The sequence below is a fragment of the Phascolarctos cinereus genome, unplaced genomic scaffold, assembly GCF_003287225.1.
Source record: "Phascolarctos cinereus isolate Bilbo 61053 unplaced genomic scaffold, phaCin_HiC Scaffold_1;HRSCAF=81, whole genome shotgun sequence".
Classification (NCBI taxonomy): domain Eukaryota; kingdom Metazoa; phylum Chordata; class Mammalia; order Diprotodontia; family Phascolarctidae; genus Phascolarctos; species Phascolarctos cinereus.
Genome location: NW_027555514.1, coordinates 168483564 through 168507339, shown reverse-complemented (window position 1 = coordinate 168507339; position 23776 = coordinate 168483564). Strand labels below are relative to the sequence as shown.

Genomic DNA, 23776 nt, shown 5'->3' with positions numbered 1-23776 from the left:
AGGAAGGAAGGAAGGAAGGAAGGAAGGAAGGAAGGAAGGAAGGAAGGAAGGAAGGAAGGAAAGAAGGAAAGAGGGAAGGAAGGAAGGAAGGAAGGAAGGAAAGAAGGAAGGAAGGAAGGAAGGAAAGAAGGAAAGAGGGAAGGAAGGAAGGAAGGAAGGAAAGAAGGAAGGAAGGAAGGAAGGAAAGAAGGAAGGAGGGAAGGAAGGAAAGAAGGAAGGAAGGAAGGAAGGAAGGAAGGAAAGAAGGAAGGAAAGAAGGAAGGAAAGAAGGAAAGGAAGGAAGGAAAGAAGGAAGGAAAGAAAGAAGGAAGGAAGGAAAGGAAGGAAGGAAAGAAGGAAAGAAGGAAGGCAGGCAGGCACAGGTAAAGACATGTACACACAGGGAACTATTTAATTAGGAAATTCCCCCTAACAATGCAGGCCAGAACCTTCTTTGCAAAATACAGTCTCATAGGACTGTTTAGGGCACTGAGAGATTAAATAACTTGCCCAGGGTCGTGCCAGTGTGTCTCTAGGGCAGGAGTTTTTCTGACTTTAAGGCCAGCTCTCTAACCACTTTGCCACACTCCCTCTTCTTCCTACTATCCATTCTCTCTCTTCATACATGTATGCACACACATGTACACCCATACAGATATAACAGTTAATAGATTTCGCTGAATTCCTCTTCAACTGAGATGATTTCTGTTCTTGAAACTCATTTTCCTAGCTTGAGCTACCAACACCTTTCTTTCTAACTCAAAATGAATCACAAGCACATTCAATGTTTCCATCACTTATTGTACATTTCAAACATTTTCACAGAGGATGAAAAAACGCCAAGGATCAAGCAATGTCATTTCTTAAAGACATAAAAAGGGATAATGGATGGTTGGTGGCATTTCAAACTGTTTTTCTTTCCTCACACTTGAACATTAATGAGGGTGGTTTGACAAATCCTCCCTCTCCCCACCCTACCCCACCCCCCCTACCAATTTCAGAAATTTGCATTTCCTTGGAAGACAGAAATAGTTTGCCAATAAATGGCAAATTGGGAATACTTTTCTTCATTTGCAGAACATCTGTTTGATAGATACATTAGCTGCCAGTGAAGCTGCTATAATTTAAAATTTACAAGCAAGTAGGGTGGAGTGTAGATTACAAGTTACAAAAATTACAAAGAATAAAAAGTAATATAAATTATAATAAACAGCATGGATCTATGCAGATCTCAGGAAAGATATTCCATTAATTTTCAACATATGAATTTTTCTTCCCCATACACATATTGTTCCTTCTTAAAACCTTTCTAGAAATACACAAATTTTTAAACACATTTAAGTTGTGTCTGTATACCCCAAGTAAATTAGAGAACTGAAATAATCATTCAGATAATTCCAGCTCCCCAAATGACTAGACAGCTAAGAACCTTATTTTACAAAGGCAATGACATAATAAATAGAAACCTAGCTAGTCTCCATATATGACAGATTCTACATGTATGTCTAAACATGCCCGAGCTTATATTGACATTGAGGTACTTTACAATGGTTGATGGTAGAGCACAGTTCACTAATGAGAACCTAGGCTTCACTCATAAAGACTGGATATTTAAGGAATGCTTATGTGATAGTTAATCAAATGCTGGTGGCTCCACAGTGGGGCCCAGTGTGAAATTAATTTGGTCATCTTGGCTGCCAGATATTTTCATATCATTCTCAATCAATGGTCTGCCTTTTCTGAGCTCTGGTGATTACAAAGCTGGCTCAGACTCAGATAAACCTACTCTGCTCTAGACAATTTATTCAAGATTCAATGAAATGCCAACCTGGCTTTTAAAGCAGCCACCTGCTAGTAGACCAGAATTACCATACCCATAGACTGTTTGAGCTAGAACGGACCTTAGTAATAATCTAATCCAATCCCCTCATTTTGCAGATGAGGCAACTAAGACCTATTAGTGAGAAGCTCAGAGCTAATTAATGCAAGAATGGTTCATTAAAGACGTACTTTACCAAAAGTTTCAGTGAAAGAAAGGCAACACATTCTCCCTGCAAAAACACAAGCTGCTTTGATAGTTTTGGATACACAGAGAGACAGCCTTCTCATTCCTCTACCCCCACCTTCATTCAGGAGGTGGGGACTAAATGTAACTAGATGTTTTGTCTTTTTCTTTCTACCACAATGGTGGTCGTAACATAGGCAAATTTGTGCTACTGTGACAGTGAAAATGCCAACTTTAGTTACGGCATTTAGTCCTTGTAGTAGCTAAATTAGGAAGGAAGGAGTGAAGGAAAGAGGGATGGAGGGAGAGACTAGGGAGGGAAGGAAGGAAGGAAGGAAGGAAGGAAGGAAGGAAGGAAGGAAGGAAGGAAGGAAGGAAGGTCCTTCATTAAAAGAGGTAATGGTAGTGTTGCTAGGAATGAGGGATGGGCTCTACCTTTCCTAATTGACTTTACAACCCCACTAGTTAAACGTGAGCCTGAGCCTGGCAGCATTTTGTGTGTGTGTGTGTGTGTGTGTGTGTATGTATATGTGTGTATATGTATAAACACATACATATACACACACATGTATACACATATACATAGCATTATACATACATATATGTACACACACACACTATATGCTGAAAACTTTTGTTGGCTAATGTGATTCATCCCATCAAAACACCCATTTATCTGAAGTGTAAAAAGTATGGCCTTGAAATATTGTTCATCTCAGCCCATTAAATGTGCTTAGCTTTGACTTGTGTCTCATAACAGCTGAACATTATGACAATTTCCCACCACAACATGCATCTAGGATGATTCATCACTGAATCCAAACATATATTCCTTGCACCACAATGAAAATAACTAGAAATAAGTTTGCCTGCTGGGAAACAGTGATGATCAAACAGTGATAACAGGGAAAATACAGAGTCTATTTTTGGACTCTGCAGGAACATATTTGCATGCTGAAACTTCCAGGACTTAAGAAAAACAAAATAGATTTTTTTTCTCTCCTTGTATTTTTTTTTAATTGTGACCAACAGTGTGATACCATACCCATATTAACTTCTTTAGGCTTAATTACCTTCACATAAATGTAACTACCTACAACAGAATTTGGCTACATGTTTCAAATTTTTCACATTATCCTATAAAATAGGATAATTTTCAGTCTCCTACAGTTTTAAAACTCCATCCATCAACACGTATTTATTAACTGTCTCCCATGTTCCAAGGACCATGATGGAGACACGAAGACAAAAATGTTAACATACCCTACTTTCAATGAGTTTACACTCCATCTGTATAAGTTTAAATGATAGACATTTTTTTTGGGGGGGGGACAATCAGAGTTAAGTTACTTGTCCAAGGTCACATAGCTACTAAGTATCTGAGGCTGGATTTGAACACAGGTCCTCCTGGCTCCAGGGCTGGTGCTTTATCCACTGTACCACCTAGCTGCCCGTGATGGGCATGAAATTTTTGACCAAAGACGAGCAAAAAAACCAAATCCACAAAGAGCCTGGGACTGCCAATCCAATGTATGAGACATTGAAGACTTTTAGGATTTCTTCTATTCACTAATTTGAAATGGTTCCACATTATGAGGTGGTAACTTCATAAAGTAGGCCAAATAGAAGTTGATATTAAAAAAAAAAAAGAAAAAAGATTGTAATTATGGGCCAAATTAGATTTTAAGATGTGAAATTATAGAATTAACTAAAATGTAAGATTAAGAGAATTTGTGTCAATATTTCTTTTCCATTTTATTCAATGGAGCAATAAATCTATCCACAATGAGAATGCATGAAAATATGTATTTCATGGGCATCTCCTATATGCCCAATAGTGGGTTAGACAGACACTGTAAGAGGTACAGAAATGGCATATTATGTGGTCTTTGCCCTCAAAGAGATTTTAATCAAGGGAGAAAAGACTAGGTAGAAGAAAACTTGTCAAAGACAAATTCTCAGGCATGTCATGAAAATGACCTCCTAAGTCTCAGCAGAAGTCCAAAGAAAGAAAAGACTATCTATATTTTGGAAAATGTAAGCAACCTACCAAAATATGAATCATGACTGGTTTTTCTTTTTAATTACAGCAAGCAAACAGAAACAACAATAACAAAACTACTGTTAGTTTTATTCATTTTTTTAAACCTATGAGATTTTTTCAAATGTACTCCTAAATAATCAACCTGTACCTCTGATTATGCCCTTATTATATTAACTCAAGATACAAAAGTCACTAAAAATTGAATAATAAAGTTATAGAGGTTTACATGAGGCTTCATTTTTCACTATTACCTCAGGAAAACACCAAGGATTGTGTGTTACATTATCTGAAAAGATTATATGTTATTTCATTAACAGGATCAGTCAGAAAAAAAGGTTTAGGCAACCCTGATTTGTCAGCAATTACTGCTACCAGTGCAACAATGTCTTCAGTCAAGCAGTTTAAAATGTTGTAAACGTGTCAACCAGTCCATCCTCAAGACATACATCTATATCGTAAATTAAGAGACGAGTCTTTTTAGCCCCATTTCTGTAGGCAGGGAAATTATAAAACAGAAAGATGAGTCATTTTTTCTAATCTGCCAAAAAAAACGAATCAGTAGAGACTCAGAAAACAAACACCCAGACCACTACTTATCCCCTTCTTCAACAAACATTTATTACATAACTACTATGCACAAGGTTCTCTGAACACAGTACCTACCTTCAAGGAGCTTAAAAAATTAATAATATTTTCATTACTTTTTAAAACCACCATAAAACACAATTATGCTATTCTAGTATAGAAAATGGACTTATATTAGGCTGACTAGGAACTAAATGGAAAAACTTCAATGACTCATAGGAGCACAGACCTAGATCTAGAAGGGACTTCTAAGGCCTTATGGTCCAACCCTTCGGTTTAAATCCAAACATTTGGTCATTTTACAGGTAAGAAAACTGAGGCCTAGGCAAATTAAAGGACTTGACCAAGGCCACAGAGGTAGTAAGAGTCATAGGCAGAATTTGAACTCAGGACCTAAGATTACATATTCAATGCTCTTTCTATTGTACTATGCTTTTCCTATATAGATTGGACTTTGCCACCTACGCTGGGTGATACAGTGCACAAAGGACTTCAGCTGACATCAGGAAGACCTGAGTTCAAATCCAGCCTCAGACATTTACTAGCTATGTGACCCTGGGCAATTCATTTAACCTCCCTAGCCTCAGTTTCTTGATCTGTAAAATGGGGATTAATAAGAGCATCTATCTTCCAGAGTTGTGACAATATTTGCAAAATGCTTTGAAAACCTGAAAAATACTAAATAAATGCAGTTATTATTATTAATAATAACAGTGTTTTCCCTTTGTCAAATATACAGGGGGACAGAACATTGGCCTGGGAGTCTGGAAACACAGGTTCTTATCTCGGCTCTGCTTTGTGAACTTCAGTTTTCTCTGGACTTCAATTACCCCATCTACACAATAAAAAGGCTGGACTACGTGGTTTCTTTTCTGTTCTAAAACTCTTGGATTCTATACATATAGTCTTTTCCCAAGGATTATATACACATATATGTAATATAATATGTATGTATGTATGTATATTCCTACAAGTTCTTATAAAACTTAAAAGAAAATCAGGCACTCAGATTGCTGGAAATTTTGAAAATTTCTTTTCATTATAAAAATAGGTATGTTAACTCCCACTTATGCATGTGTTAAATAATCCATACTTTTAATCTCATGGGTAATCACAGAGAAAAACTGAAAAAGTTACATAAAGCCACCTTGTACATGAACAGTATATGCTTAACATATTGTCTGCTGAATCAAAATGGAACCTAGAAAGGGCAGTGGGTCAACACTACAATTCAAATATCCAAACTGATTCCTTTTCCTTTTTATAGGGCCATACATTTAGAGCAGAAAAGGTCCATCAACACTGAGCACAACCTTTACATTTACACAAATGAATACATTGAGACTTATGGATGGTAAGAGACTTGCCCAGGGTCACACAGGGAACAAATCACAAAAGTGGGATTAGAACCCAAGCTTCCTGACTCAGATTAAATGACTGCACCTAAACAGTTTGTATTTAAATACCTGAGATGGAGACATCACCAAAAAGGGAGCTTTCTAAAGTGGAAAACCGGGGGAAATGATTGGCCAGAACACCAACACACATTTTGATCAGTGTGACTTTGAAAACATCCACATATTTATTAGTTTCTGGTCTCCTCTCCAAACCTATATTCTCGAAAAGAGTGAACAGCTTACCTTGAACACTTCCATTGGAAGAGGAAATTTTGCAGCATCATTAAGAGATTTTTCCAGAGCACATTTCCATTCAGATGTTGTCTTCAAAGAATAGATTTCTAGGTGAACAACAAATCACATAACAATGTATAGGCTAGAGAGTGCTACAGCTCTGTGTATTATTCATTCACAAATGTTAACTTTGCAAACCCTCAGTAAAAACCTAATAACCACAGCAGTCACACTGTAACCACTACAAAGACCCACTCCCAAATTTGTGAGATTAATGGCAACCTGGGATTCCATTATACAATGTGCAAAATGGGCTAAACAAGGCTCCTCCAAAGGGAGCATTTGCATACACTCTACAAGCATCCTAAAAGGGATTTAATGGTATTAATCACATTAGCAAGACCTTCAGTGATGCACTACCCACAAATCACCTAGGAAACAATATCCACTGATGAAGAACTTAATATCTGATGTATTTCCATACTAAAAAAGCGTTCCGTTGCCTATCAGTCACCATTATTACAGAACATTTGTCACCAAATCTCTAAGCTTTCTGCATACTGAAAAAGAGCTCCATGTAAATCATAAAATTACTGAAAGGTAAATTAAAATTTACTAACCAAGTTTAATATTTACACTTGAAATGTTGCTGTTAACACACCACATGCTACCCATATTTGTTTCTTGGGGGGAAATTACCCATGTGGGTTATTCACTCTGAGTGTAAAAATGAAAAAAAAATATTTAAAGAAATTGTCAAGTAATGTTTTTACCTGTGGCTGAAACTTCAAGGGAATTTTATGATCTGATCTCAACAGATTTAAGACCTTATCAAAACAGGATTTGCAGAAGCACTCACTGCAAGTGGATATGTTTATACCATCACTATATCAACCCAGGCTACTTTAGACAGACAGACAGGATATGAATATGAATTTAAGTACAGTTAAAAGGCAACATTAAACATTTGGGGCTATATTTTTAATTCCCCGCCTGTCTGCTTTTTAACATGTGGTCATATATTTTGATCCTCAATGCTGCTGGATTCACCTTGTACTCTGAGCCCTTGTAAGATGTGTATGTGTTCATTGTCTCTTTATTATTTTCAATACCTTTTTTTACGGTGGGAAAGAAATGCTGTCCAAGCTCACCAAACCATCAATGCCTCACCCAGGTGCACTGATGGCTGGCTAGCTACAAAACCCCAAGATTGCCTAGTAAATAATAGCAGACTATATTTGAATACAAATAATACGTCAGTATTTGGGAGGAAAGCCTTGTATTGAGGTATTTTTTTAATAGAAGTTATCGTTTACAACCAATTAAGATAGAGGGATGAAAGAAATAGATCATGGAACTTGGCATATTGCTATGAAGTAAGTCAAGCCCTGAAGTGTTTTCATGGCTGACATTTAACTTCTGATGGCTACTCTGGAGATAGTGTACATTCAATGAATACCTTCTGAATTTGCTGATTTACTAAATGGCTTTTCCTTCATAACAAACTGCTCAAGAGAAACAATTTCCTTTTTTTCCTTTTTTTTTTAGTTTTTTTGTTTTTAGGCAATGGGGTTAAGTGACTTGCCCAGGGTCACACAGCTAGTATTATGTGTCTGAGGCCGGATTTGAACCCAGGTCCTCCTGAATCCAGGGCCAGTGTTCTATCCACTGTGCCACCTAACTGCCCCCAAGAGAAACAATTTCTATAGAATTTACTAAACCTGAGGTATAAATAACCAAGATGATAATGTGGTGAAAATATGGTTTAAGGTAATTAAACTAAGTTCTTCAAACACTGAATCTGGCATGGCTTTTAAGCAGCCAGACTGGAGCGATGGCTTTATTCATTATTAACTAATCATCTTTATTTTTTTTACACTACTTAGATTAGTACTAATTTATTCTCAGTATAGAATAATGTGCTCAACAAAGTCCTATTCTGATACTTCAGAGTAGCATGGAGGTGAACCTGGGGTCTTGAAGGCTTTGCCAGTGGAGCACCAGCTGTGGAAGATTTACGATGCTGGAAAGGCTGTGAGTATGATCCCAGCAAGAGGCTGAATCTACTTTCCAAGAACTAGGCTAATTGAAGATGAAGATCACCCCAGAAAGTTGGCCATTTGGCCAAGGCAACCCAATAACAAAACTATACAATGGGTCTCGGTCTTATATAGCTTCTCTGCTGACAGTGGCAATATGGCTGAAAAGGGAGCATAAAGTGTTATGAATCAAAGATTTTGGACATGAAGTTATTAACTAGGAATTCTGTGAACTGGTTCTTGGTTGTTTTTTTTTTTAAATACATCGATAACTATTTCACTATAATTGGTTTCCCTCATATATTTTATGAATTTAAAAACATCATTCTAAGAAATGTCTATGGACATTTCTTGAATGCCAAAGGGGTCAGTGATACAAAAAAGTTTAAGAACCCTTTTTTGACTGTCTAAAACGCAGCCTAGTAATCTAAAAATAAGTCTTGTCCAATGACCACTGAGTAAATACATTCCTAGAAGAACTGAATCCTATCAATGTTGACATTCTCACTCTACATGGAACCAGAAAGGTGAAATAAAGAAATAGCAGATGACTGAGGTTCTAGAGATAAAGGCAAAAAAGAATTTGGTAGAGTTGGTTTTATATTACACCCCCTCAAAGACAAGAAACATCACTCCCCAGAACGGAGTCATCTTATACTGCAGAGGTTATGATAAGACCACTAGGAAAATAACTGCAGCTTATATACCAACATCTATCTATTCAAGAGGCTGAAAAGGTTTAAAAAAAAACTCTACGAAGAACACAGTAAGATCCTCCAAATTATATGTATCTACATTTGGTATTAGATGACTTCAAAGCAAGGTGGAAATTGGTTAACATGATAAGACATATTGGAAAATATCAATCAAGGAAAAGGAACAAGAGAGGCCCAGAATAGAAAAACTACACTGATACCCTTGCCTATATAACATGAATACTTTCTTCCAGAAAAACAAAAGCGGTAGGCACCGAACATTGTGAGCTAAAATATACTGCAACAAATGAAACTGATTATATTTTAACAGACAGGAAATGATTCACTACTGATATTAGCAGTCATTCCTGAATCATCTGTCAGGGTACAGTAAGACCACTAACTTATAAGAGCCAAGTAGAAAATTAGTACAAAGCTAGAATATGGTGTAGAATTAAAATAATTATAATATATTATCGATGACCAAAAAGGAAAAAAAAAAGATACAGATGGAAGAAAGAATACAGACCACAAACTACAATAATTTTATTCAGAAATTTTTTCCAGTAGGAATCAATTACCATAACAAAGGAACCACAAAACTGCCTAAAAGGTTTTTTGAGTCAGTACACACTTGACTTACTGCCAAGTGAAGAGAGTAAAAGACAACACTGGCGTAGGGGGGGGTTAAAAAAAACTGTTTGCAAAATCTTACAGAAAAGGATGATGAAGATTATGAGCAGTTTTACCTCATCAATCAGACAGAAACAGTTAAGGGTAAAATCAGGGTTTAAATAAAACTTTGCAGGTGACCCAAGTAAGGAAATAATCCCAAGAGCATTTAGAGATGAAAAATAGATCAAACAAAAAAAAAAAAAGAAACAGATCTATACTTTTGTAACAAATCTTTTTTTCACCATCAAGGGAAGTAGAGTCAACACAGATGTCCTTATAGAGGAGGTTGAAATGATATTAAATAACACAAAAGAAAAGAATCTAGATTAGATTAAGTGTACATAGAGGAGATCTTTACTGGTGGTGACAAAACTGTAAGAGTGTTGAAGGACAGTGCCATGAAGTAACTGAAGGGGAACATACCAAAGGTATGGAAAAGATACGTCTTATATGACTTCTTTCATATGTACATCAACTTTTTATGAAGATAATCTATACACATATATCAAGAGTACCCTCTGATGAGGGCATAAGAAGGGAGCAAGGCAGGCTTTCACGAGCGGTATTACATAGCAGACCATATCTTTATCATCATACAACTGACAGAAAGATACAGCAAATCTAGGACTCCATTCTGCTTTAATGTTGATTATAAAAAAGCATTTGATTCATTAGATCAAAGCACTGCTTTGAACACTTTCTTCTAACAAGGTGCTTCCTTATCCATATATCAAAGCTATGAAAAAGTTGCTGAAAGATCTAACAACTGATATCCTTGGTGGATAAATGAATGAATGAATGAATGAATGAATGAATGAATGAATGAATGAATGAATGAATGAATGGAAAGAAAAAATGATAAACCATTTATTAAGAGTATGTGCCATGCACTGGGGTAAATTCTGGGATAAAAGCTCAAACAGTGAAGCAGTCCCTGCTCACAAAAAGCTTACACTCTAAACAGGAGTCTTGTTCAGCTTCAGTGCAGATGCAGAGGCCTGAAAATTCTAAGAATACAGTTAAATAGCAAAGTATAAATAGAAACTTAGGGGACAATAGTAAATTGGATGGTAGTGTCCAAGGATTGTGAGGGCAGATTAGAAAGGCAAATGGTGAAGCTTGGCAGACCTACAGATTCAGTGGCTGGGCAGATGGAAAGGCCTGGCAGACCTTCATCTTTTCAGAAGGATTGCAGTTAGTGACTTCTAGCTCATCCAAATGGTGATCAACTATGTTACTGTTCCCATCCTGTCTCCTCACTGGGGTCTATGGAAGGATATTAACGTTAGCAGTTTTTCCTGCCTCGCCTACCTGATGGAGTCTGATCTGAGATATCATTCAATGAAATAAAATAGGGTGCTATAAGCAAAGTGTTTGCCTCTGTCACCATGGAGGAGATCCAGAGCAGAGTCCAAGCTGAACAGGGATTCCCTTATCAATGGTGAGAACACTCGATATTCCTATTGGTGGTTTACACTGTAGTTGTTGATAAGCCTTAAACACTGTGGAAGCTCCTGGAAGAGACCCCTAACTGTTCTAAAGAATTAGGCCTGACGTTGGCTTGGCAGGGGAGGGGTGAACCACAAGTGGATGGATATGGTATGAAAAAGAACTGGCACTCAGGGCAGGATGCAAAGTTACACAACTTCACAAGCATTCTTTATCACCTATGTGTCTTCCGTTTCTCAGGGAACAAGAGGGAACACCACCAGATCTTCAGTGACAGTGAGAACAATGACAGTCATTTGTGGGTGAAACTGGATAGGGCCTGCTCTCTAAAACATCGAGTCAGGAAAGCTTGCATCTTACTTAGCGGGTAACCAGACTAAAGCCAGAGGGTAGTTAGAGTACAATGCAAAAGGGTAGTATGTACCTTATAAATGTAAGCATGCCAGATACAGAGAGTAATATGGGACTGGCACGCTGGGCCAGGGATGCTACTTACTGCAAAGGACCAAGTTACACAAAACCTTTTAAAGGAACTAGGTTCACAGGGAGAAATAAAATGAGAACACAGGATGAAATGAATGAGAATGGAGAAGTAAAGGTAACAATCAGCTTGTCAGAAAAGCCCTAAATTAGATGTGTAGCTCAGATGAGGGAAACAGAGTAAAAGGCAGAGTCCTTTGGAACGAGAAAGAAAAAAGAGGATTCCTGCTAAAGGAGCCTAAAAGAGATTAAGTCATCAGGCCAAGGACCATCCAGAAGACAACTTTAACTGGAACCAACAAAGGGGAGGTACAAGATCTAACTGCAAGGGCCTACTATTCCAAGGGCCTACTGATTTCTCTCAACACCACTCCATCTAGGCCTGAGTTAGAAGACAGATTTGCAAGGAATGACAGTGACCCTAAGGATTATGGCTAAAGGAATGCCATGTTGGCCAGAAAGGAAATAAAAATAAGCAACACCCAAGAGACTCTTTAATGCTCTAATCCTATGCCTAGCTAAGTACTTAATGAAAAGTTATGTATTTAAAATACTTTACTTTTGCATATAATTAAATTAATAATTATTTTATATTAATGAAACACACAACATAATGACAATAAAATTATATTAATTAATTAGCAATTACTATATTAATTGGTTATAGCATGCCCTGAGATTCCCTCACACTGTAGTAAAGATGAGTTGCGCACTTAAATGGATTCTGGCTATGATGTATTACAACAGTCAGAATGCATTTGGGGGGTGTGGTAGTGGAGGGGAATGAGAAAGAGAAAGGAAAGCTATGAACCCACCCCCACCCCCTCAGGCATGGCCCATGGACTTTGGAAAACAAAGGACCCTCTCTTCAGTCTTGGCAGAAATGATACCTCAGATAGGGGAGCTTCCTTTTAGAGGAGGGGGAGAAACACTGCCCATGGGATTGAAGTCCAGACCAAGCACTACGCAAGTTCACCAGTCTAATAGGCAATTTCTGTTTCTTCCGCCTTTGAGGCACCACATGAGTAGGGCTCATCCTGGATTTCTGACACTGATCAATCTTCAAACTAGCAGGGATTACTGAAATCCTTCTCAGACCAAAGCTTCAAGGCCAAGGGCATAGGAGGTAGGGATAAAATCATAAAGCCAAACCACATTCAAAAAAGGGGCTTCAGCCAGTGCGCAGAAAATATCCCTCTGTCCTCCTTCTAGGAATGCTGCATACAAAAACAGAATTTAACCCTGGAGCTTATTTCTCTTTTTTTAAAAGGTGAAAATTAACTGCAGTGTTGTCGGTTATACTCAACCACCTGCAGAAGCTAGACACCTAATAGTTTCAATAAGCAGAATTGCACATGTGTGCAATTCATTAGACAGAGGCATTTCGATTACACCGGCAAGTTTATGGACAATAAACAGTACTGTTAAAAGAGCATAAAGCATTTTCTTAAAATGCTAGTGTTGCAGGTAATTTAACAAAGTCACCATGTCAATGTATGTTTAGGGGAAGTAATAAGCAATTAAAATGTGTCCTGATTCATCTTTAACTAGAAGCCTACATGAAAATGAGGCAATCTTCCTTTGTAGGATTTGGCAGGCTGCTTTATAATAAATGTTACAGGAAGCATGAGTGTAAAAAAGAAAATAACTTGGAAAATCCCAAGACCAAACAATCCTATTCATTTCAACAAACAATTATTAAGGGTATATACTATATGCAAGGCACCATGCTAGACACTGAATTTTTTAATTTTTTCTGATTTTTTTTTTAAGGGGGAGGGAATGTGATTTCCTTGGTAGAGGGAACATCCAGTGAGGAAACTCCCTCAACCAGTGAAGATGAGTACCTGCCTGGGGCACTGAGAGATCACTGACTACCTAGGAACACAGAGCATGTCCCCCTAGCCAGCGGCCCATCTAGTACATGACTGTCTATTCAGGCACTGGTGATAAAAAGACAAAACTAAAACAACAGTCCCTGCCCTCATGGAGTTTACATTCTACTAGGCACAAAGAGTTCTTATCCAGAGGTCCAAGGACTTTTTAAAAAGTATATTTTGATAACTGTATTTCAATGTAATTGGTGTCCTTTGCATATCCTAAGTGTTTTCTTTCATGTATTTAAAGGCATTATTCTAAGGAGTCCACTGGCTTTATCAGACTGCCCAAGGGGTCCATGACACAGAAAAGGCTAAGAACCCCTACAGTAGCACCGAGGCTGGTACATAGAAATGCTTATTCCCTTCTCCCTTGTTTCTCCTATAGAAGTAAATACAGGAAAATTTGAGGAGGGAGAGAATATTAATAATCAACAGGAAGGCAGAAGGGTGAGCGGGCCACAGAGCAAATAAGCTGAGCCTTAATACTGAGGCACAAAGCAGATAAAGGATCACATTCCACACATTCCACACATTCATATTTACATCCCCAGTGTTTAGCTCATATCTCTGGCACATAGTAGGTGCTTAATGTTTGCTGACCAATATGGGAGTTGGTTTTGCATATGTATAGCAGACAATGGATGGAAGTAGAATGTAGGAACACCTGGCAGTCCAATTTGGCTGGAATACAGAATACATAAAAAGGTGCATGAAATAAAGCTAGATAAACTAGATGTAGCCAGATTGTGAGGGATTTTTACATGTCAAACTGAGGGGTTTGTGCTTTATCCTAGAGGCAACAGTGAGCCACTAAAGGTTTTTGAGCAGAAGAATGACATAGTCAGACCTATACCTGAAAAATATTGTTTTGGGAGCTATATGAAAGTGGGTTAGAGAAGTAAGAGGGAGAATAATAAGCAGGCTACGGCAATACTCCAGGTAGGAGGCGATTAGCACCTCCACGATGGGGGGCAAAGGGGTGAGGGGAAGTAGCCAGGTAAATGAAGAAAAGAGCAAAAAACGAATATTAAAAAATGCGTTAAGGACGATCAACACGACACGATGACTAGATAAGTAGGGGTAGAGGGTGGGGGAGAGAGAGAGAGAGAGAGAGAGAGAGAGAGAGAGAGAGAGAGAAGAAAAAGAGTCAAGGATGACTCTAAGGTCAGCAACCTGAATGAGTAGGAGAAGTAACCCTTAACAGAAATATGGAAGTTTAAAGGAGAGGGAATAGAGCAGGGGAAAGGAGGTGGAAGAGATGGTGTGTTACCATTAGGACATGTCAACTTTGAGATACCAAGGAAATATCCAGGGAGAGACGTACCTTAGGGAACTGGTGGGGCAGGACTGGTGTGTGGAAGAGATTTAGGGCTGACTATTTCAATTTTGAGGGATTTGCATAGAAATCATCACTGAAACCATGGTAGATGACAAAAACATAGGAGGAGAGAATATAGAAAGAGGAGAGGACCAAAGGTCAGAGGGGAAAATCATGCTCAGCCAGAGGGAGACGTACAATGAAACAGCAAAAGAGATTGGAATGGTCAGAAATATAAGAGATTTTATTATAAATAATAGTATTACATTATTTGTAAATAATAAAAAATATTTAAATAAATTTAATATTTAATTTAATAATAAATATTTAAATTTAAATAAAAATTTATAAATATAAAACTTATTATAAATAATATATGTTTATATATAATAATAACAGAAAAAACAGAAATAATAATAAAAATTATAGCTAGTATTTATATAGCACTTTTTACAAAGCACTTTACAAAGACTATCTCATTATCCTCAGAACAACCCCTGGGAGGTAGGTGCCATTATCATCCCCATTTTTACATATGGAGAAACTGAAGCAGGCAGAGGGTAAGTAGCTTGCCCAGGGTCACAAAGTTAGTGTCCAAGGTCACTTCTGAACTTGGGTCTTCCTGGCTCCAGGCCCAGTGTTGTCTCCACTGCACCACCTAGCAGCCTGTAAGCCACATAAGCCAAGGGAGGGAAAAAGATCCAAGAACCACTTGATGATGGTGAATAACAATGTCAAAAGCTGGAGTCAAGGAGAAGGAAGAATGAGAAGTCACTGCACGTAGGAATTAAGACATCAAAGAAAGTTCCAGTTCCAGGACAGCGGTAGGTTCAGAATCCAGACTTAAGAGGCTGAAATGAGAGTAGATGGAAAGAAAGAAGGGATAGCAAACATAAACTATTCAGGAGTTTGCCAACAAAAGGAATAAGAAACATAAGACAAATGGATGGGAAGATAAATTTAAGAGTTTCCTTTCTTTGTTTTTAAAGGTTGGGAAAAAACGTGTGAATGTCTGTAAGCTTCAGGGAAGGAATCAGAAGAAAGGAAGAGACTAAAGAGAAGAGAGGGACTGATGAAGTAAACGTCTAGAAGGAAGAGGACAGGATGAGAATTTGGAAGGATGGAGTAACTAGCCTTAAAAGCAAAGAGAAGCAACCTTGTCTTCAGAGACTGAAGCTGAGGAGGTGAAGATGTAAGGAGGTTTTGAGGGAAGATTACAACTAATGGCCTTGATTCTCTCAGTAAGGCAGCTATGTAGGTTTGTCTGTTGGAGACCGAGGGAAGAAGAGGAGAAAAAAGATAAGAAAGGAAGGTGGTGTTTGGATCAGCTTAGATGGTGTGTAGGGAGAGGAACATGTCAGAGTATCAATCAAAAAGGAAAAAAAAAAGGATTCTTATGTAGCAATCGGGGTCCAAATAAGATTAGACAGCATGGGATTGCAGTAGACTTAGTTGGCAAGATTATCTGATTTCTTCTAAAGGCACTCAGCAACACTGGGAGCTGAAAAGGAAGATGGTGGGTTTGAGGATCGACAGGAATGAACTGTTGACAGGCAAGACTTGGTCAAGTGATTTAAAAGCAATATCTCTATGCACAATTAATTAGTCAACTGTGAACAGAGTAGTAATCATGAGAATGAAAAATAGATTTGGGAGCAAAGCAGGGGAAAGACAAAAGGATAGGAGCTCATGATGTGAACAAGAATAAGCAACACATTCACAGGTGAACATAAGACCTAAAGTATGATCAGCTACAGGGGTTGCTTACAAAGAATGAAAATAAATGTAATAGGATTAAAAGAAGTCAACAAGCTGGGTGTGGCAAAGAGGTTTAAGGGGACACCAACATGCACTCTACATTCCCCAAGGATGAGGGTAGTAGTGATGAGGAAGAATGCATGGCAGGTACCAAATTCCTTAATCAGAAAAATTTTAACTTGAAGGCTGGTAGATGACAGTTTTTGACACCATATTGTTTTGGTAGAACACTCATTCTAGAGAGACCAGAAAAAAGGATACACGTAAAAAAAACAGAATGCTAGATCAGGAAAAGACCTCAAAACATCAAGATGACTGTCCCCCCAGAGTCTACCTTAATAACTCTAGTCAGGCAAGTATCCATCCACATGCCTTATCGTCTTAAATCCGAATATTTGGGAACAGAAAGGGCCCAATTCAAGTAACACTCTACCATGTAACCTCATGTCCCTACTATGCAGATGAAGACCAGAAATGCTGAGTTTAAACACAAAACTAAAGAATGGGAAATAAAAAGGCAACAGAATGCTGAGCCCCAACCACCCTCACAATCAAAAACTCAGTGACACTAAAACCACCAAAAGAAAACTCTAATTCTATTCAAGAGGAACATAATAAAGACAACTGAATGAATGTAGCTCATCCCAAAGCTACAATCAATCATGAGCATTTATTAAGCACCTCTCGTGCACCAGATACTACACTAGGCCCTAAGGGTATAAAACGTGATGCAGGGGACACAGTGCCAGGCCTGGAGTCAAGAAGGCTCATCTTCTTGAGTTCAAGTCTGGCCTTCGATAATTACTAACTGTGTGACCCTGGGCAAATCACTTAACCTTGTCGGCCTCAGTTTCCTCATTTGTAAAATGAGCTGGAGAAGGAAAAGGCAAACCACTCCAGTGTCTATGCCAAGAAAACTCCAAATGGGATCACAGAGAGTCAGACATGACTGAAAAAAAGACTGACTAAATCACTAAGAGAGGAAAGACACTTAACTCTGTGGAGAGAAGGTAGCAGAATTCCAATCAACTACAGGCTATCTTCATCACATCTCCCTACCTGTCTGCAATCAGCCAGTGAAGAGCTCAGACTAGTCAACATTCATCTGTTCAACAGTAAATGGGGTCAGATTAAATATCCTTGCTACCTGAAGGGAGCCTGTAACTGTAATTCACCCTCTCTGGCATTAGGGAAATGAGATTATAATGAAAACACTCCATTTGTTCCTGTATCGAAAATAATTTTTAAATATTTGGAACAACCTGATTCCTTGATTTTCCCATTTTTAACACAAAGATAATATCTTTCCTCCTAACTCATATGAGTGCTGATAGCTTTAATGAGACTACAGCCAAGTTTTCATCTTGTAATTACTATATTTGGAGAAGAACTGAAAGGTGCTGAGCCTGTGTTTCCATTTCCTCTCTTTTCTTCCTCCCATACCACCCTCTTTTCCTACTAAAATGTTGAAAGAAAACTTTCAGATGATGACTGGCTCTTCTCATGTCTTTAAGCACTGCCATGAGCTCTGCAGAGAAAAAAGAACTACATTTGTCTTAGAAAATGAATGAGATTTTTTTAAGATTGAAAAAGGCATTCAGTGCCTTTTTAAGATTGAAAAAGGCATTCAGATTCCATAGACAAATATCTCATGGTAACATTTTCTATTCCTTCTATCTGAAGATGATTTCATGATTTCAGTTTCAGGGATATCCCAAAACATTTAACAAGCTACTAATAATTCTTTGTTTGGTTATCAGTTTTTGAAATGAATGACAAAGGAATTTCCTCCAAAATTTTATATGGTAATTATATCCTGAACTGATATTTACAGAGCCACAAAGTACAATTTTCTCTGCTAAGCCATAGCTTTTCCATGGGATCCAATCTTAGATACTTCCTCACAATACTGACATGCCCTTTGTTTCTTTGCCTATGGAAATGGATTGTTATTATACTCCAAAATTACCCAGATTATAAATGGATTTCTTGGCTGCCTTTCAAAACGTTGCCAACAACAATAATAATGAAATACCATCTAACATTTCTATAATCTCTCACAAATTTTAAAAGGAATACAAATACTTAGGGGAAGAGAATTAGGAAGAAAATATTTTGCAATTAAAAGTCCTTTGGTACAGCTACAGAAAAAAAATTTGGATTTGTATTATATGATCAGAGATAGATTAAATAATTCCTTTTATAGTTTTAATTGGAAGAAGGGAGTTGGGGGGGGCGGGTTCTTGGGGAGGACATCTGACCCTGTGATCTAATGGGATCTCCCAATAAAAAAAAATTTTTTTCTCTACTAATGCTGATTAACAACTCTTCTGGTACTTACAGTCCTAAAGAGGTACCTATAGAACTGAGAAGTTAAGTGATTTGTCCATGGTCACATAAACAATATACGTCAATCAGGAATTGAAACCAGGTCTTTCTGACTCTGAAGCCAACTCTATCTACTATACTATGCCGCCTCTCTTGAGAAACTAATGCCTAAGGAAAATGCTCTGATGTTTTTAATAACCCCAAGCAGTTGAGTTTCTTTCCAAAGCTGGCTTTTCCAAAGGAAAGAACATTTTTCCTTGTATCTCTAATTCCTCAATAACTTCATTTCTTTCTAACTAAAAGTTTCACATCCAAATGTTGATAAGGTCCACAAGCGATGAGACATTTAACAGGACACTGCAAAATGTCTCACATCCAATAATAATACTTTCAGCCAATAATAAATGTGCTTCTCATACACATGATATGCACCTGTTTGAAAACAGATTGTGCAATTAATGGTAAAAAAAAAAAGTGTCAAAAGAACAACTCCAGGAATACTGGAGAGAACTCTGAAAGCTCAAATGTTCCCATATTGTTTAACGGCTTATTCTGACTCTCATCAAAATAGATCACCACTCTTATTTCCTGTGATGTTGCAACTTCTGAGAAAATCCTAAATCTTGAGCTGGAAGGATTCTCAGAGACCACCTTCTAGTGGAAACCCCTCATCTTGCAAATGAGGAAACTTATGCCCAGAGAGATTAAGTGATACAAGTAGTAAGTATCAGTCAGGATTTGGCCACGGATCTTTTGACTGCACCCGAGCTGCCATCTCTTATCTCCTATTAGACTGTAAATTCCAATGTTTCGGTGGCTAGAAAGCAATTGTGCACACAGTATATGTTTAATAAATGGTTTAGGAGGGGGTTTTTTGCCACTTCTTTATCACATATTATTTACTGAGTTCTAAGATGACAGTCTTTAGAAGCTATTCAAAAAATGCATACTTAACCTTTAACAATCTGTGTTCAGAATACATAGAAGCTAGGAAGTCTGTCCCACAAGCACATCATTCAGTAGATACTATAAACCCAGTTTTCAAAATGGCTCCTTATTGAGTCTTGGCTTTTCCTTGCTTAATCAGCGAGATTTGAGAAGTGTGGGAAATAAAATTTTGTGGCTATAAATAGCAAAGGCCTTGCAGGTCTCAAACATCTTTTTATTTATCAATTTATTTCCCAGGATCCAAAAAATGAACCTGGACACCCATTTAACTCTAAGGAGGGAAAATTCTTTTGGAAGACATTGTCCACATTAAAATGTTATTACATGCATTAACTTTTACCTGAAGGTGGGTCCATTCTGTATTTATTCTCTTGACACCAACCGACTGGTCGAAGTCTGTAATCCAAGTAAAACAACCACTGGTCATAGGATTCAGTCTCCTCCAATCCCACATAGCGAAGGCGTAATCTTCCTCCAACATTTTCAATCACACTAACTATCCAGTACTGAAAAGGGTTCTGAGAATCCTGAAGTTCTATTAAGGAATCAACTGTAATGAGGTCTACAGGGTTTTTCCCTCGCAGAGGCTGTTTAAACAGAAGCAAAACTCCTTATTTTAAACTTTATTTTGAGACTTCTCATGGAAACAGATGACAGCAGAAGATTATATTTTTTCACACTACCATCCAAGCTATCATCAAACAGTCTGGTGTTTCCCTTCCCCCACCCCATCCTCTCCACAGCCAACCCCCACGCTTCCCTTCTTACACACACACACACACACACACACACACTCTCTCTCTCTCTCTCTCTCTCTCTCTCTCTCTCTCTCTCTCTCTCTCTCTCTCTCCACAATTTTGCCAATTTCTATAGTCTAGCAACAAAATCACATGTAAACAGAAAATAACAGTTTGCCCTATTTCTTACCAAACAAACCACCACCATCACCACCCCACCTCCCTTCCCCATCTGGGTAAAGATGTCTTTAGGATAATTTTAAGAGGCAGAATAATGTTGGAGCATAAAATATGTATTAATTAACAGAGAAAAGTCTACTACACTCTTAATAGATGGTTATGATAGGGGTTGTTAAAATAACATGATTCTACTCTTCCAAAAATATTCAGCACCATTTTACATATTGAGTAGTCTCTCATAATATAGATATGTCTCTGTCATGGTTAATGTCCATCAGTAATTAACTAATTTGTAAACCATGACCGTGTAGTTATTTCTTTTCTGAAACTGCCCCTATAGTTGGTTTATTTAACCTACAACAGCTGAAATCCTCATTAAGAATTGTTACCAGATTAAAAGGTATTTAAATAATTACCCTTGCTGAGAAAAAAGTAGTGTAAACTATCTATTTCTAACACATTTTGATTTTCTAATCATACCAAATAATGACAGCAGCCATCAATTAAATAGAAAATTGGAGTTTTCCAGGGCTTTTTTTTTTAAAGAAATGTCAAAATGATTAACTTACTTACTGATGGCCATTTGCTAGTAGAGGACAGATGCATGCTCATATTTTTCTCGTGTGTGTGTGTGTGTGTGTGTGTGTGTGTGTGTGTGTGTGTGTGTGTGTGTAAAAGGGAGAAAGTTCTTAAGGACAAAACTCTACATACTATATCACCTTTTTTAAACCTAAATGGATTGTTTCTTCAATTTAGCATTCTTGTACAAAAAGGAGCCAGACCAAAACGCTTTGCCTTTTTTCTTAGGGGATTATTAAATGATAGATTCTGCAAAACCAGATGAAATACATTTGGCAGTTCATTTTTCAGTCCAATAATGGTATATACCTCAGTACAATAATTTTCTTATTTTCATTTTACATAGTAAATATACAAATATGTCTTGTCACAACAGTCTGTCAAAGCAAAATAATGTTTCCAAATGCACTCTCATGATTGTCAGTTATAATATTATTTTCTTCAGCACAACCTATAGCTTAATGCCGAAGTCTAATATTTACCTTAATCCTTTAAAAAAAAAAAACAACAGAGTAAGCCATTTCCATGCTGGTTTGCATAAGGAAAGCTTACTAGGTTATTAATTTTCACTTGAGCTATCTTACCACAGGGTAATCCTTCTGAAATAAAATATTTAGTGTGGAACCATTTATTAAACTAATCCAAGAGTCTGCACTAGAATGTGTCTAACTTCAGTCGTAACATGAGGTCCTACAAAATATGACAGTAAGCCCCATATTTACTACAGTAATGTAGTGATTGATGCACATGTTACCACGGATGAAGATTCTGCATCGCCATGAGGATAAATGGCCAAGATCCATGCAGAGCTCTAGATGTACTCCAAATCAAGTGCACAAAGGCACAAGATCTAAACTGTTTATGCCAAATATAACACATTTGGTATTTCTGGGTCCTAAGCTAGAGTGTCTGCACAGGAAAAATGTGACCAGTCCAATCAAAAAGTAAACTATAAAACAACATAATACATAATACATACACCTTCCAGTAAATTGGCGGGTGCTGTTCGAGAGCCAGTCAAATCATGTATAAGAAAATCCGTCCAGTCTGTGTACTTCTCTTTGATGGCTGTGAAAAGGTGAGGAAAGAACATGTAAACACAAAAAAGTCAACCAACTGCTATTTCAATGACTCTAAGGGGCCAATGAATCCACCCCCAAATACTCGTCTATTCTAGGAACAAACATTATGCACAGGTATTAAAAAGCAGTATAAAGACGCAGACCTTGCTTTTAAGAACTTTACCATCTCAGGGAAGATTTGAATTCAATCTCAATACAAACCAGTACATTAGATATTGCTGAACTAGAGGGCACAAAGAACAAATACTATAGAAAGTCAGAGATGGAAAAGATTGGTGAGGACAGACCGGACTACAGAAAACATAGGTCAGAGGACTGAGAACTAAATAAAAGGGATGTTCCCTAGCACAAAGAAAGTACAGGGACAGATTACTGAAGGCTTCCAAAGCCAGGGAAATTTGATGTAACAGCCAATAACAAGCCTCTGAATAGGCAGAAGAAGGTAGGTTAGATTGACAAGGCAAACAATGGGTTGGAGGGATGGGGGGGCGGATAAAATGTGCAGTGTTAGAAAAGGCAGTAGAAATGGTCAGGCAGCACCTGAACCCTCTAGGAGGGGGGTGGTACTAAGAACAAGGAAGAGACAAAAGGAAGGATAAGCACAGTTTGATTGTTAACCAAGAGACAAAGACAGGGAGGAAATCAAAGACCACCCCCAAGGTTTGGGAGTGTCTTAGGATCCAAAGGAATGGGTCCAGATTGGGTTGTATTTCACATATAGCAAAGTACAGTCTGTACATAAAATAAACATTTGAACACACACATACAACTGCTTTCTAAAGCTGTTTAACTGAATTCTGCATGAAGGAACATTTCTTACAATCGTGAAATTATACGTAAAATTTGTTTATTAATGCTTAGATGTACACAAAGACTTTTCAAAAATGTTACCATTCATTGCCACCAGGCATATGAAAAAGAAAGGGCATTCCTTTTAGGAGTGCACATGAGAAAAGCATAGCTAAACAACTATAGCTGCCAGGAGAAAGAAAGAAAGAAAGAAAGAAAGAAAGAAAGAAAGAAAGAAAGAAAGAAAGAAAGAAAGAAAGAAAAGAAAGAAAGAAAGAAAGAAAGAAAGAAAGAAAGAAAGAAAGAAAGAAAGAAAGAAAGAAAGAAAGAAAGAAAGAAAGAAAGAAAGAAAGAAAGAAAGAAAGAAAGAAAGAAAGAAAGAAAGAAAGAAAGAAAGAAAGAAAGCAAGCTTGTCCATGGAGAATAAATGTCAAGGGTGGGGCAGGGACCATCTCCAGTTGTCCTGATCTACATCTGGCCAGTGGACCCAGACGGCTCCAGAGGAGAAAGTGAGGCTAGTGACTTTGAACAGTCCTCCCTCACTTCAATCCAATTCACTTGTAAGCGATGGCATTGTCTTCCTAACATCATGGTC

At 37.6% G+C, this 23776-nt stretch overlaps 1 protein-coding gene across 3 annotated transcripts in view; it reads right to left on the bottom strand.

The window, feature by feature from the left end:
• SFMBT2 (Scm like with four mbt domains 2) overlaps positions 1–23776 on the bottom strand; it is a 302167-nt gene that overhangs the window by 129432 nt on the left and 148959 nt on the right. For 2 of the 3 annotated variants that reach the window (XM_020965056.2, XM_020965057.2), the window contains exons 5-7: positions 22290–22378; positions 20155–20401; positions 6254–6351 (exon numbers count right to left, since the gene is read on the bottom strand). In XM_020965056.2, coding sequence (XP_020820715.1) covers positions 6254–6351; positions 20155–20401; positions 22290–22378 — 434 coding nt within the window. Of the gene's footprint in view, positions 1–6253; positions 6352–20154; positions 20402–22289; positions 22379–23776 lie in introns of those variants that run through there. The other variant, XM_078154929.1, reaches the window with a different exon arrangement.